The sequence below is a fragment of the Micromesistius poutassou genome, assembly GCF_964030765.1.
Source record: "Micromesistius poutassou genome assembly, chromosome: 17".
NCBI classification, from domain to species: domain Eukaryota; kingdom Metazoa; phylum Chordata; class Actinopteri; order Gadiformes; family Gadidae; genus Micromesistius; species Micromesistius poutassou.
In genome coordinates, this window is record NC_140287.1 from 15,253,734 (window position 1) to 15,268,878 (window position 15,145).

Sequence of the window (15,145 nt, forward strand, 5' to 3'; positions counted from 1 at the left end):
GTCTCCATCGTCGGGGTCTCCGTCGTGGGGGTCTCCATCGTGGGGGTCTCAATGGTGAACGCTGGCCTCACTGCGTTAAAGAGAGGCGTGCTTGCCTTTACAGGGGCGGACTGACGCGGCGTGGGCGCCCTGAAACAGAGCGGCCAGAGCCAGAAGAGATTGAAGAGATTACTCTGTGTGTCGACCGATCGCGACCACAGTGGGTGGTCTTTGTATGGGCGGGGTCTAGAGGGGCACTGGGACCCAGATGCAAAGCAGACGACAGCACTATCTACGGTAAATAGATGTTAGATACTTCATTTTGGTGTACATGTTCGTGGAAACAAAGTTCTATTTGAACAGCTCTACAGTTCCAGTGGTAGTTCATAACTTCATCCAGAGGTTCACCACGGACCGGCGTCATCAGCATATAGTATTTAAATATTAGTGAGCAGAACCGACACGTGTGGCGTAGACAAACGATTCACAAGTTTTTTAATAAGATTCCTTTAAAATGTGAACTTTACTTTGCATAGTGCCAAGCTTCCAGGGTGTTTATTTTGATAATCCGTGCCAAACGTGTTTTAAAAACTGAGTTGTGGCGAGGAAGACGGAGAAATGCAGTAGGTTAATGTGTGTGTGTGTGTGTGTGTGTGTGTGTGTGTGTGTGTGTGTGTGTGTGTGTGTGTCTAAAATATTGAATAGTTATCTTGACTTTGCGTGCCTGAACTTAGGGTGTGATTTGAGGTGGTCGAGTTTGTCCGTCATTTTGTAAAATCCCCCCCCCCCCCCCCCCCGGTGGCCACGGCTGATCTTGAACTCAGCAGGCTCCATTTTGTCTTCATGGAGTGAACCCCAAAGAATACGTGAGCTTCTTTCTGAAATCACCAGCAAATGTCAGCGTTGTCCCTTCCTCTCCCTCCCCCACTGCCGACGAGTCCGTCTTTCCGTGATAGGCCAGACGTGAGATAGCTGTAGTTCAATGTCCGTGTTTTGAGAAAGACCAAGAAAGTAGCAGTACGTTTTATCACGCAAGCAATAAAAGGGGGGTGGGAGGGTGGTGGGGAGGGGGGAGAGCAGTGACGGCGCGTAACAAATGGAGGGAAATGTTGTCGTCATGTGACAAACACAAGGGAACTGTGTGTTTGTGTGTTTTTTTTATCGTTTGGTGCCCATGTATTTCAGTAAAGGTCAGATACTGTGTCTTCTAGGCAGTTCCCTGCGTTCAGGGGTCACAGAACAGGTCACCACACCAGTAAGACCAGCAGTCAGTTGGGAAGTGGAGAAACCAAGCAAGGTTATGCAGTCACTTTGGTCGTTTTAATATTCACTTCCAATGTATGACAATACTTTGACTGCAGCATACAGCCTTTGACCAAAAAAACAACCGTAATTAAGACAATATCACAATTGAACATTATATTTAACATTATTTATTTGCAGCACTTGCCCACTGTGCTTTGTTGTATTTCCAAGCAATGTTTTGCAATGTTTTACATGACATTGACAATCTGTTGGTTCTCTCCTGTATAATAAGGTGGATCCTGTCCAGGGGACATTTTAATCCCTTAGTCATAGAAAGATGATTTGCATAAGAAGTGCCAAACCCTATTATGAAATTTGAGCAAAAGGTTCTCAGAAAATGGAATGAATCTTTCTATTCGCTGTCAAATCTAAATCTAAATGTGATGTATTATGAATTAAAAGTGTCAAATTCTTGCTCTTTGGAGACAACTTTAAGGTTAAATGTAGTGTTCAGAATATGCCTTACTTAAGTGAACTATGTCTTTAGAGATTAAGATTAATGTTTTAAATACTGCGATAACATTATTCTACCGCGTGGTTTATAAGATGTGAAACATTTGAACCAAACTGCCCCCTTCATGTGAAATAGTGATTTAGGGACATTTGACAAAAGGCCTTCTCATTCCTTACCATGTCGCTTTGTCCTTAAACTACTTGTATTTGTTCTGTTCTAAAGCTGGGATGATCAAAGTTGTTCAATAATATGCAGTAAGGTTAGTGTTGTGGGTGAGAGGGGGCGTGGCTAGGGTGTGACGCCGTAACGAGGTCACTAGACAGCAATGTCATTCAGAACACACGTTACAACGCCGTCGTCAACGGTTACACTTCCTTCGAAGGAGAATTACAGATAGACCAATTAATATAATGCAAAGACATACTAGCAAACGTCTATCGAAACATATTCGATATTGAACACTTTCCTTTTAATTTACGAAGTTGCAGAAAGGTGCATCACTATTCTAACCGATGCAATTCTCCTTTAGAGAAGTGGCCGTTGGTCGGTATGCGTCTGATCAGCACGTGATATTTCGGTCGAACGTCGTCCAGGAGTTAATCAGCGCGTTGTCCTATTTTGAGGTTTATTGTTTTTTATTTGTGACTGAACTGTGAACCGAGGGAGGCCATCTCCCCAATTCAACTCCAGATACAAACCATTCGACTGACGGATTGTTCCAATGCCAAAATCAAGAGGCCTTAATTCAGCAAAACTAGATTGTAAGAAAAAAAAAAAAAAGAAATTCAACTAAAGACTGCTTTGACCTGAAAGTCACGAATGATTCATATATTAAATATTAAAACCACTTTTCTACTCATTTTTACAGACTATTTATTAAACTGTGATTTTGTAAGAAATTAAAACATTAAATGGGAAACATTTGTCAGTTGCATTTTTTTTGTCTTTTTACCTTCAAGTAGCGAACAGAAGATTCAAGGAATTCAGCAGAGCAGAGATGATCTCCATGGATGATTTGATGCACATGGTCTATACATTTAAACATTGTTTTGTGAAAGTGATTTTTAGAATATATTTCATGGCCTTTCATTGAAAATATGACAACATAAACATCAGTCACAGTCAGTTAACTTGTAACCTGCAGATTTAAACCATTAAATCATTTGCTGGTTGAGCCCAGTGTGAGTGCTACAGAGACATTTAAAGGGGTGATATTATGCCACCAGGTGTGAGTCTGATTAGCCATTACAAGCAGTTTAAAACTCCACCTCTTCCTTTGTTTTAGTGACATCACAAGTGGGCATGTCCACCTAGATGTATGCTGGATAGACAAGCAACATTTGCCACAGTTCACTGCATAGGCTGGTAGACTGATCTATCCAACACACATCTAGGTGGACACGGCCACTTGTGATGTCACTAAGGTGCAGGGAAGGGCAGATTCCTCTCCCGTTACAAACGGCGTGTAACGGCTAATCACACCTGGTTGCACAGTGTCACCGCTTCAAGTTCAGCTACGGGATGTTTGAAAAGGTCTCAAATCAATGGAGACAACAGAAGAGATCTAGAGAAAACTGGGAAGCAGAATACAAAGACAACTTTATTTATTTTTTTAAAATGTTGAGCCAAACATTTAATCTCTTTTAAAATAAACTTCATGGCGCAGACTTCTTACATCCTTACGTCTCTTCACTCCATCCCATTAAAAAAAACATAAGCGGACTATCTAGACCGTGGCGGAGGTGAAGTATTGGACCCGGTCCCTCGGTCGTGCTCGGAGGTTTAGGGGCCCCTGGGTGCAGGGGCCGGGGAAATATCCGAGCCTTCAGGGGGAGCCTGGGAACACAGAGGGGGCGTGGTACGAGAGGGTCCACCTGGACCTTCTCCAGGGGCACCCCAGTCTCAGGGGCCCCAAGGACCAACCAGAGAGAGGTCCTCCGAGGTCACCTTACGGAGTGACCATCAGGGGAGTGAGATGCTCTTGATTGGTGCCTTTGAACCCTGCTGTTGTTTTATCTGTCCAATGAAAAAGAGAGTCATTTCATCCGTCCAATAAGAGCTGATATCGTTAAGTCATCCGTCCAATGAGGATGAGTGTTTCCGTTTTATATAGTTGATTATGTTCCCTTATCTGTGGATGTGAATAAATATCCAGATGAACCGAAAAAAATTAAAATCAACCAAGTTAATCAATCGGTTCAATAGATCCGTAGATGAGGACTGCTGGCCTGCATGTGGAGGGGGGGGGGGGAGGGGCAAAGGGACAGCCGTCAGGGCCGTGGACTGAGCATGTGCGCACCAAGCTCCGCCCACTGTACACCTCATCCGACGGGTTGTCTTTGGCACCGGACCGGGTCGCCCCTGGTCCAATCAGAAACGAGCTCTGGTACATTCAGGTTCTGTAGTCCAGCGCTGGGCCCTCGAGTGTGGGGGGGGGGGGGGGGCTCTCGGAACACCGGGAGGGTCTCCGTGTTGAACATAGTTTTTGGCAACGGTCCCACCAACCGCCCTGGTTCCAGTCAGCGTTCCTCCGTGCTGGTTGCCGCCGTGGTGCCCACGAGCAACAGGGGATGGGGGTGGGGGTGGGCGGGTTCTTCAGAGGAGCAGGACGGGCAGGTCCTCGCCATACTTGTGGCGCAACTTCCTGTGGTTGTGGTCGACGGCCCAGAGCGGGGGCAGGTGGCGCGGCCGCATGGAGGACAGGAAGTGCTGCCGCCAGCGCCGCTCCAGCTCCATCAGGCCCCGCAGGCCGCCGCCCTCCGCCTGCGCACGCACCACCTTCAGGCCGTGGGGCACGTAGGACGCGTTGAAGATCCTGAGGAGGAGGAGGAGGAGGAGGAGGTGGGTGTGGGCAGAAAACCCAATATATTTAGAAAGTAAAACCATGTTGGAGTCCACAGCTGCGCTCGTTGATGGCAGACAGACGGGCATATTGTTTGGCGCTAGCCGACAGCGATGATTAATGAGATTAACATCGTTAACCTCGTCATGTCGTTACCATGTCGGTGACAGGTTACTCTCTCCTAAACCTCTCCCACGTTTCCCGTCCTGCAGGTCTTACAAAGCCGTTGAACCCGAAACCACACTAATTTTGTTTTAAACATGGTCACTTGTCTTATATGATCGCAAACATAGTAATCTATGCCATTTTATCACTGTGACTGTCCGCGTTCGAGTGACAGTTTGACTTCCCGGAAACATTTTGTATAATGCTACGGTGTGTGGCAGATTTCATATACAACATTGCATATTATAACGCTGATAAGAGTTACACAACGATGGTACTATAGTCTCCGGGACTCAACCAAACATTGATGCCCCGCCCCGATCACCTGGATAGACCCGCCCATCCCCCTGAAGCTCCACCCCTTCCCCTCCTCACTTGGAAAGTCCCGCCTATTTCCCCACTAACCTGGAAAGCCCCACCCCTCTCCCTGAAGCCCCGCCCACTCCCCCACTCACCTGGAAAGCCCCCACCCCTCTCCCTGAAGCCCCGCCCCTGCTCACCTGGTCTCCAGCTCGGCTGCGTACTGCAGGTCCTCGGGGGTCAGCTCCCCGCCGTCCGGCCGTCCGTCCGGCTCCAGGAAGTCCCGGATCAGCGCCTGCAGCTCGGAGTGCCGCCTCTGCGGCAGGGCGTCGCCGGCCGTGAGCAGCGCCCGGGCGGCCGAGCGCACGCGACGCCGGTCAGAGTCCTCCAGGACGCGCACCCCCTCCTCGCACCCCTGGGGGGCGCCGTGCTCCTCGGCCAGCAGCTGCTTCAGGGAGCCGTCGTGGACGTTGGAGGCGGCGTGGCACGCCGTGCACAGCAGCAGGATGTCGTGGGAGTTGTGGTCCTTCAGCTCCGGGGGGAAGTGGCGCCGGTACTCGTGGGGGACGATGTTCTTCCTGGAGGGCGGAGCGGGTGAACGGGATGAGGAGGAGGAGGAGGAGGACTGGGACAATGGACTACAAGTATGGCTGCTCAATGGAAAATGCATGGTTGTATTCTTTTTTTTTTTAAAGCTTTTTGAAAACATAATCTAGTTCTCAGTTGGGCTGAATGATTTGGGGAAATAATCAAATTGCGATTATTTAGACCAATATTGCGATTGCGATTTAGCACTCGATTTTTCTTTTTAAAGTTCCTTATCTTCTGTATTATTCACTTAACAAGCAATAAATCATTCTATAGTACAACCAACACAACATTGTTCAGCCCTAGTTGTCAGGATTGCTGATCCCCATAACAGACGTCAACAGTGGAAAATTGTCAGTTCAGCAGCCAATCAGAGCCGGTGATTCAGATCTAGCTCCCAGTCATTGGGTTTCTACCACAGACTGCCACCTCCACGTTAAACCCTGAGCCTGGCGCACCTGATGTAGGAGTCCTCCTTGCCACAGACCACACACAGGTTCTCCTTGGCCGTCAGGTAGTAGTCCTGCTTAGATTCCGGCCGGCCTGCCGGCTCAAACAGCAGACGCACCACGAAGGGGTCCTGTGACTCCAGGACTGGGAACACGGACACAGGATCACCCAGAGTCAGACAGACACAGAGTCACACACTGAAGTCTACTACAGTAAAGGCCTGAGTGGCTACACAAACACAGAGGGGGGCAGGATACTGTAGTACTGGTACTACAGTATCCTGCAGTACCCTCCCTCCTTAGCGGGACTAGTAATAGTAACTAGTGGTCCGGTACCTCCCAGGCCCTTGTCCAGGTACCACTTGTCCCCCTCCCTGCTTAGCGGGACTAGTACTAGTAATAGTAGTAACTAGTGGTCCGGTACCTCCCAGGCCCTTGTCCAGGTACCACTTGGCCTTCTTCTTGTCGCAGGTGCAGAGCGGCTCTCCGTCAGGGGCGTACAGGAAGCAGTTGTCATAGAGAGGAGACTTCCTGTTGGGAAGGGAGAGGGTCATTTGGAAACAAGTTCAGGATCTCTCTCTCTCCCCCTCCCTCTCGAATTCTGACTATTCTCATAACTCAAAACAAATGCAATGTGGCCCGCCCCTAATCCTCTCTACTAACCAGGGTCTCTGCAGGGTCACATTTAAAATTGGGGTTAAAGTCTGGGGGTGGGTCCAAAATTATATAACATCAGCGGTACATCACCATCCCCCCCCCCCCAAAGGTAAGGCGGAGGTGACAAACGCCTTACCTGGCGAAGTAGCCCACCCCCAGGGGCTTCCTCTTCTGGTTGCGCCGGGGGTCTGGGACTTGCTGGTCTCCAGTCTCCGGGCTCTCGAAGGCCAGCTTCCTCGGCCTCCGCTCGCCGCCGCCGCCGCCCCCCGTGGACGGGGTGTTCTCGTCCCCCTCCGCGGCCCCCCGCCCGGACCCCCGCCCCTCCCTGTATGGAACGTCCACCAGCCCCTGGCACAGCCCGGCCAGCTGGGCGTAGAGGGCGGGGCTGGTGGAGAAGTAGGCGGGGCTAGAGGAGGAGGAGCAGGGGGAGGGGCTTGAGTCTCCGCCCAGACCGAGCAGGTGGAAGAACAGAGCGACGGAGACCTGGGCGTCGCGCGCCGCATAGCGCACCTGCAGTCAGGTGGGAGAGAGAGGTCACATGGACCAGGGGAGACGGGTCACATGACCGGGGTCGGGAGGGGGGGGGGGTGGGTGGAGGAATATGACCAGGGGGAGATAGTTCAGATTAAATAAAATTAAACATGACAATAAGCAAACTGTACCAGTCAACTGACAGTGATATCATTTTTAAATGATAAAATAAATGTATAAATATACCTGCGCAAAACAACTTAAAAACATATGAAAAAATGCAATACTCCACATTGCATTTTCTGACTCATCACACACGATTGAATGCACTTACCAACATGGAGGAGTTAGCTGTAGTTAACTTAAAGTGACAAGGAGAACGGAGAGGGAGGAAGAGAAGGAGGTCACCTGTTCGGCGGTCAGCTTCTTGGCCTCCCAGTCGCTGCAGCGCAGCGCCAGAGATTTATCCAGAGAGACGCTGAGCAGATCGGCCGCCAGAGACTTTAGACTCATGCCGTTGTTCACCAGCACCTTCCTGGATGGGGGGGCGGGGGGAAACCGTTCAGAACACAGAGACACCCTCAGAACACGGAGAACCCTTCAGAACACGGAGAACCCTTCAGAATAGAGACACCACACCACTGGATAATGAGCAGTGATCCAGAGTGTTCTTACAGAACTATGCAGGGGTTAGGGGGGCATCTCGCTCTAGGGTCTACAGATGAGCCTGTGGACATGTGGGGGTTCAAACCCACAACATGAAGGGGGGGGGGGGGGGGGGGGGGTCTAACCCACCGTCTGAGGGCCAGGTACCGCAGGTCCACCGTGCACCCCACCGCCAGGCCGTGGTCTCGGATCAGCCGCTTGGCGTCCTCGTAGCAGCCCACCCCCACCTTCAAGACGTGGGGGTCTCGCAGGACCTCCATCAGGCTGAGGGGGATAGACCGCGCCCCCCCACCTCGGAGGGAGAGCATGCGGACGAGGACACAGCGGCCCGAGTAGGAGGCCATCTGGAGCAGGGACACCATGGAGGTCCGGCCCTTCACTGATACCTGGACCGGGGGGGACGACAATCTGACGGGGTGAGGAGGGCCTGACACAACAACAACATGAGCTGATCTAAACGGTCATGCAATACTGTTCTTACGCCGCGCTTCTTTACCCATTCACAGTCCAGCCCCAACACGGGGAAGACGGCGAGGTCCTTCTGCAGGGCGGGCCAGGCGCGCTCCCACTCCTCCTCTGAGCCCACTACCACAGGCGCCACCCTCAGCAGCTGCTCTGGAGACGGTAGGTCTACCGCCGGGGTGGAGGGAGCTGGCGGAGGAGGAGGAGGAGAAGAAACCGGCGTGGCTGGAGACTCCTTGAACTCGAGTTTGGGTTCCATCACCGACAGAGGCGGAGAGGCCTCCTCCACCGCTGGGGGGTCGACTGCCTTGTGACTGCAAGGCAGCCGCTTCCTCTGTCTCCGGTAAACGCGCCATATCAGCAGCCCGCCTAGAGTCACCCCGAGAACCGTCGTTATGACTGTCGAGATGGACCCGCGAGGAGACATCTTCGAGTGGGGTAAAAGGACGGGGGTAGAGGAGGTTTCTGGACTGTGAATCAAAACATGCAGTCTGTGGGGCAGAGTTCAACGTGCTTCTTCGCCGGATGGAGAGATATCGGCGTTGCCCTTGTCACCGGGGACCTCTGGAAATCAATATCCTCTGTTATGATACTTTGCGACTCAGCATTCCCCTGGAAAACTAATTATAAACCAAACGAGCCTGCCATGCCAGGTCGTACGCGTTCAGATAGCACTCAGTTTGCCTAATTGGCGATCTTTAATGATTTACGTCAACTCGTTGCAGCTACAATCGATACTCACGACGCGGTTAGACGTGTGGACTCGGGACTAGTAGGTCAACAGAAGTATTGAGGTCTGAGCCACCGCTAGCCATGTGGCTAATGATGACTGCAAACACCTGTACGTCAGTCAGCTGCAGATGTAGACGGGCACTAGTCATGAACAGAGCGACAAACGTCAACGACAAGCGTCAGACGTTTCAATGGTGTCATGTCGCACATGCTTGTTTATCATATCGTCGATTTGTTCATCATATCGACGACAGACATGTCAGAATGTGAGTCATGCTAACGCTCTCCTACAACTATTTCATGAACGTATCAACGAAACGTGCGTTTATTGGTCCTTATCTGGCATTGGCTTCACCGTGTAAAACCTAAAAAGTATAGACTTAAAAGGTTCAAACCGTTACCTGTGTAGGACAAGCCAAGAGGCCAGAACCGGCTACATGCACGCTCGTTTCTTTGCAGTTGTGTGATGAAGCACTTCCGGTCCTTATTTATAGTGACAGCGGCCAGGGGGCGGGACCGTTCCGCGTAGCGCCGCCCATCGGACGGTGTCGAGGACGAAAACGAACGCGCTCCCACTCTCTCCGTCATCCCGGTGAGTCATGCGGCGGACTTCAGTAACGTTGGATTGTTCAGCCAAAGGATTTTAACTGCTTATTACAGTTAATGTAGATTTATTCACAGAGCCAAAATAAGACACACACAGGCAGCCTTTTTTCCTCTACCACCATAGATTTATTCATTCCTTTAGCTTCAATGTTTCTGAAAAGTGGAATAAATTCATGAATTACAAAATAAAATAAAATAAAATCAGAGTAAAATCATATTCACAGGCTTGATAAAAAAAAGAAAAGAAAAAAAGAATCTAGAGTTTGACGAGGGAAAATAAGACATTGAGAGATGAACCAGATTGAGAGAAGACCGTGTTGAGGTGACGCCACGGTCCGACCGTTGGGCCGTAGCTTGTGCAGAACTACAAATCCCGTCGCCACGTCGCTTACTGCGGATCACAGTCACCTGTGAGGTCCTTTATCTATTTTAGTGCTTGTGCAAAATAAAAAAAAATCATGGAAATACCGAAAAAATATAGAATGTTAACACAAATAAAAGGAAGATCATGAGGAAAAATCAAATGTTAAGTACTATGGCGAGTACTAAACTATTTAAAATTAAATGATAGTTTGAAAAGAGGGCGCTAGTGGAGGAGTCACCAGCAGGGGGCGCCACCGCCATTGTCGGGTCCAAACTGATTGTTGCTGCAATGACGCCCCTTTATTTACAATGCGATCCTGGCATCCAATCACAGGACACCTTTGACGGCAATGCTTTTCGTTTTAAAAAATAAAAATCGTTAAATAAACGAGTAAAAGCAGCAGTCCCTTCACACAACCTCTCTACAGAACATGGAAAACTACCACTGCCACCAGCGGTGTGTTCAGTATAGATTCTTTATAGATATATATTTATGCGTAATATATATATATAGGGTCACTTCTTACACACACACACACACACACACACACACACACACACACACACACACACACACACACACACACACACACACACACACACACACACACACACACACACACACACACACACACACACACACACACACACACACACACACACACACCTTGTAGCTAGCCTGTGCCTTTGGCAAAGATAACTTACGACTTCTCCGTTTTAGATTTCATAGCTATTTAAAATATACTCGATGCATAAAAATAAAGATTTTGGCATTCGGTCGCGTTCCTTCTGATTGTGAAGTCATCGAGGGGCACCTCCTGTCTGGAAGCTGGGGGTCTCTCAGTGCTGTCGGCGGTCCGAAGGCCAGTGGGGGGGGGGGGGGGGGGCGGTGGAGGGAGGGAGGGAGGGAGGGAGGGAGGTCGTAGGTCAGCGTTCGGAGTCTCCCACACCACTTTGCGGCGGCGAAGGATGATGACGACGATCATGATGTCATAACAACAAAAACAGATACAGGCAAATGCTTATGAGATGCTGGGGTGGGCGGGGCCGCCACACGCCTCGTCCATCACTCCCCCCCTCCCCCCCACCCCCCCCTCTGCTTCAGAAGACTCCTCCTCCTCCTCCTCCTCCTCCCCCTCCTTTCTAGCCGCCACAACAGCCTCTACAGTTTTATATATTTCACTCCTCAAGTCTTTCCTTCTCCCACTGCTGTAGGGGTGCTCCACCCTAACCCCCCCCCAGGAGAAGGGGGGAGAGAGGAGGGGCTTCAGAGCTCCCTAACCCCCCCCTCTAGGGGGAGAGAGGAGGGGCTTCAGAGCTCCCTAACCCCCCCCTCTAGGGGGAGAGAGGAGGGGCTTCAGAGCTTCCTACCACCCCCCCCCCCCTCCTCTAGGGGGAGGGGGGGGGAAAGTAGGGTCTTCAGAGCACTCCCCCCCCCCCCCTCTATCCGGGAGGAGAAGGGGGGGAGAGTAGGTTCTTCAGAGCACTCCCCCCCTTGATCCGGGAGGAGAAGGGGGGAGAGGGGAGGGGCTTCAGAGCCCTCCTATCCGGGAGGAGAAGGGGGGAGAGGGGAGGGGCTTCAGAGCTGGATCTCGAAGGTCTTGTGTAGCTCGCTGGAGAAGGGGTTGGTGGGGGAGGGGGAGGCGTGCTGACGGGACCGCCCCTCCAGCGCCGCCCACTGGGCCTCGAAGGCGTCCACCTGCCCGGGGGGAGGGGGCGGGGCCAGGGAGGTCTGGGGCGGGGCCACGGCCGGGGAGGGCGGGGCCAGGGAGGGGAGCTGATGGGAGGCGGCGGCGGTGGCCCAGTTCTCCCCCGCCGCGCCACCACCGCCACCGCCGTTGAACGCCGCACTGCCATTGGACGAGGGCTGCAGCAGGGGGGCGGGACTGAGGGCGGGGGGCAGGAGGAGGGGCTTGTTGTAGTGGGCGGGGGCCAGCGCGTGGGCGTGGTCGTAGTGGGGCATGGGGAGGGCCGGCGGCGGCAGCATCTGGGGGTGGGGGTGGGGGTGGGGGGCGAAGGCGGGGGGCGGGGGCTGGGCGGCCGAGCCGAACACGTTGGCCACCATCTGGGACGGGGTGATGCCCACCACGGGCACGCTGGGCGGGCCGAACGCCAGCCCGTTGGAGACCGGGTAGGGGCCCGCCGGCTGGGCGTGGTAGGCCGGCTGGCGGGGGGGCAGAATGGGCATGGGCGGGGGCAGGAAGCCCATGGGCGGCGGGGGCGCCCCCGGGTGCGGCCCCACGGCGGGGGCCAGGACGGGCCCGGGCTGGGGGGGCACCCGGACGGACTTGGTGACCTCCTCCAGCCAGCGGTCCGCCTCCGAGGGGGTGCGGCGGTGGGAGGGCAGGGCGGGGGAGGAGCCGGGGCCCCCTAGGGCCGCCGTCGCCGCCGCCGACGTGGACCAGTCACTTCCTGTTCGGGGGGGACAGAACGCATCAGGAGGGGAGTGGTGGCGGCGAACAGAACCGCATTGAGGACTGATCCCCGTGGAGGTACGGGGGTTCCCCATATCAATACTATTCAGACATTCATTCATTAAAGGGGACATATTACACCACCAGGTGTGAGTGTGACTAGCCGTTACAAGCCGTTTTGACATCTAGGTGGACACGCCCACCTAGATGTGTGTGCCACTTCTGATGTCAGAAGTGGCACATTTTCAAACGGCTCGTAATGGCTAATCACACTCACACCTGGTGGTGTAATATGTCCCCTTGAAGGAGCAGGTAGGGGTCAGGGCTTTCTGGGAGAAATGTTTTTATTATCTTGCTGTATGAATCTAATAAGTGTGGCGAAACATTGAGTAAACACGGCACCACTCTCCCTCTAGTACAACGGCCTCTGGATGACCCCAGGCGTGACCCTTTGGTAAACAGAGCAGTAAATCTCCACATAAGGGAAGAGTGCATGGGATGAGGTAATGATGTATGGATGATGTACAGGCAGAATGGAGATATAGCTAGGGGCCCGGCAGTGGCTCTTCAGTTCTTTGTCAAACCAACTTGGCTTTGATAAAAAAATATAATATATATATATATAAAAAAAAATATATATATATATATATGCTAAGTGACCATAGCCAGACATGGCTTACATGCTAAAAGCTATGCTTAGAGACCATAGCCAGACATAGCATAGCTTTTAGCATGTAAGGTAAGAGACCATAGCATACATGCTAAATCACTAATGAAAAGGCAAGCCGAGCACCAAACACATCATGCACATTTCTCAGGCCGGACAAACACAAGGACCGGACCTCCGGTGAGCCGGTGGTGGTGGGGGGGGGGTCTGTGGTGCTTACCTGGGGCCGGAGCGGGGCCCGCTGGGGGCCTAGCCCAGGGGTTAGTGTCCCGGGCGGGCAGCGGAGGGGGCAGGGCTGGGGGGTAAGCAGGCGACGAGCCGTTCACTACGGCACAGAGAGAGACAAGACGCTAGAGCCGGGCATGCTAGGCTAGGCTAGGCGCGCGCCGCGACACATGCAGACGCACGCCGCGAACACATGCTGTGAGCGAACGGCTTTGTTAGGCGGTGGATGCAAATGTAAACAAATGTCAAATGAAGAGTTAAGAGTGAGCAGATGTGACGGATGAAGTAGTTGAGTCAGAAACGGCTTCTGATCGAACTCATGCCCAGTGAGAGAGCGAGCGAGCAAGCGAGCGAGCGAGCGAGCGAACACACACACACACACACACACACACACACACACACACACACACACACACACACACACACACACACACACACACACACACACACACACACACACACACACACACACACACACACACACACACACACACCTCGCTGGACTAAGTGGAGCAGTACATGGCCCGGCCAGCAGGGGAAGACGGGGGGGGGGGGGGGTTACCTGGAGCGACCGGCGACTGTGGGGAGGAGGTGGGCCTGGGCATGGGGGCGGAGGCGAAGGGGTCCCCCGGCCCCCCGCTGAAGGCAGTGGTGATCTGACTGCAGAGGGAGCTGATGCTGTCGGCCTCGCCCTCCACCTCCACCACTGGGGAGGGAACACCAGACAACAGGGCTATGGAGACAGCAACACAACGTTACACAACAGTACACACAGCACCAGACAACAGGGCTATGGAGACAGCAGCACAACGTTAGACAACAGTACACACAGCAGCAGACAACAGGGCTATGGAGACAGCAGCACAACGTTACACAACAATAACTATACCATACTCAACACACAACACTATGCAAAACAATACTATACCATACTGAACACACAACACTATGCAAAACAATACCATACCATACTGAACACACAACACTATGCAAAACAATACTAATCCCAACCACACTAAACCCAACCACACTAAACCCAACACCACTAAACCCAACAACACTAATCCCAACACCATTAATCCCAACACCACTAATCCCAACACCACTAATCCCAACAACCCTAATCCCAACAACCCTAATCCCAACCACACAACAACAACCCTAAACCCAACACCACTAAACCCAACCACACTAAACACAACAACACAAGCCGCTCACCGCTGTTCTTGTGGGGGAAGTCTTTCCGCGGGGGCCCGCCGCCCGGCAGCTCGTTGCCGATGCGCAGCGACATCTGCCTCTTGAAGGGCGAGTTGTTCTGGCTGAGGCCCGGGAAGCCCCTGAACGAGCCCTGCCGCGCCAGGGCGTCGGCCGGGGCGTGTCGCCGCGGGATGGCCTGGGGCCCCAGCGTGGCGGCCGACAGTGGCGGGGAGGAGCCCGGCGAGGACGAGCCCCCCGACGAGGGGCCCGAGGAGCCGTTGCCGCTGGAGGCGGAGCTCGGCAGCGGGGGTGCGGCCCGCGGGTCGGCCTCGGCTGTTGGGAGGAGTTCAGTGTGTTAAGACGGTTAGCCGGTAGCCTAGCCGGTAGCCTAGCCGTTAGCCTAGCCATTAGCCTAGCCCCCCCCCAACACCATATGGGGTGCAGTGTGAGCACAGCCTCCGTGTTGAGTTAAAACGATTCACCACACTGGGAAGTGAAGGCGAATAGTGCACTAGTATTGTACATCTTTTAGCTCGTCGTTCTGCCAGCCAGTGCATCCAACAGGGTGTGAGCTCACTGGGCATAGCTATAGTTAGCGTTGAG

At 52.9% G+C, this 15,145-nt stretch overlaps 2 protein-coding genes across 9 annotated transcripts in view; both read right to left on the reverse strand.

Annotated features, from left to right (window-relative positions):
- Positions 1-3,334: 3,334 nt before the first annotated feature.
- On the reverse strand, positions 3,335-9,521 carry exd2 (exonuclease 3'-5' domain containing 2). Of its 2 annotated transcripts, none has more exons than XM_084481963.1 (9): positions 9,472-9,497; positions 8,373-8,765; positions 8,006-8,262; positions 7,619-7,745; positions 6,876-7,249; positions 6,507-6,613; positions 6,092-6,227; positions 5,246-5,623; positions 3,335-4,553 (listed from the first exon to the last, which is right to left on the reverse strand). In XM_084481963.1, exons 2-9 carry the CDS (start codon positions 8,763-8,765, stop codon positions 4,334-4,336), a joined length of 1,992 nt encoding a protein of 663 aa, XP_084338089.1. In that variant the 5' UTR covers positions 9,472-9,497; the 3' UTR covers positions 3,335-4,333. The 2 variants fall into 2 exon arrangements, with proteins under 2 accessions (XP_084338089.1, XP_084338088.1); XM_084481962.1 differs by having other exon boundaries at positions 3,336-4,553; positions 8,373-8,902; positions 9,472-9,521.
- Positions 9,522-10,515: 994 nt separating this feature from the next.
- The window catches only part of numb (NUMB endocytic adaptor protein), a 33,363-nt gene continuing 28,733 nt past the window's right edge, over positions 10,516-15,145 (reverse strand). For 4 of the 7 annotated variants that reach the window (XM_084482211.1, XM_084482209.1, XM_084482207.1 and 1 more), the window contains 4 exons: positions 14,564-14,875; positions 13,908-14,078; positions 13,341-13,445; positions 10,516-12,451 (listed from right to left, as the gene is read on the reverse strand). In XM_084482211.1, coding sequence (XP_084338337.1) covers positions 11,619-12,451; positions 13,341-13,445; positions 13,908-14,078; positions 14,564-14,875 — 1,421 coding nt within the window. In that variant the 3' untranslated portion in view covers positions 10,516-11,618. The remainder of the gene's footprint in view (positions 12,452-13,340; positions 13,446-13,907; positions 14,079-14,563; positions 14,876-15,145) is intronic. The other 3 variants (XM_084482210.1, XM_084482208.1, XM_084482212.1) reach the window with 2 other exon arrangements.

Excerpts from the sequence above, each read along its gene's own strand:
- exd2 (XM_084481963.1), bottom strand. The coding sequence starts at position 8,765 with ATGTCTCCTCGCGGGTCCATCTCGACAGTCATAACGACGGTTCTCGGG. Across the intron at positions 6,228-6,506 it reads CCTGGACAAGGGCCTGGGAG|TCCTGGAGTCACAGGACCCC; the intron begins GTACCGGACCAC and ends CCGTGTTCCCAG. Across the intron at positions 5,624-6,091 it reads AAGGAGGACTCCTACATCAG|GAAGAACATCGTCCCCCACG; the intron begins GTGCGCCAGGCT and ends TCCGCCCTCCAG.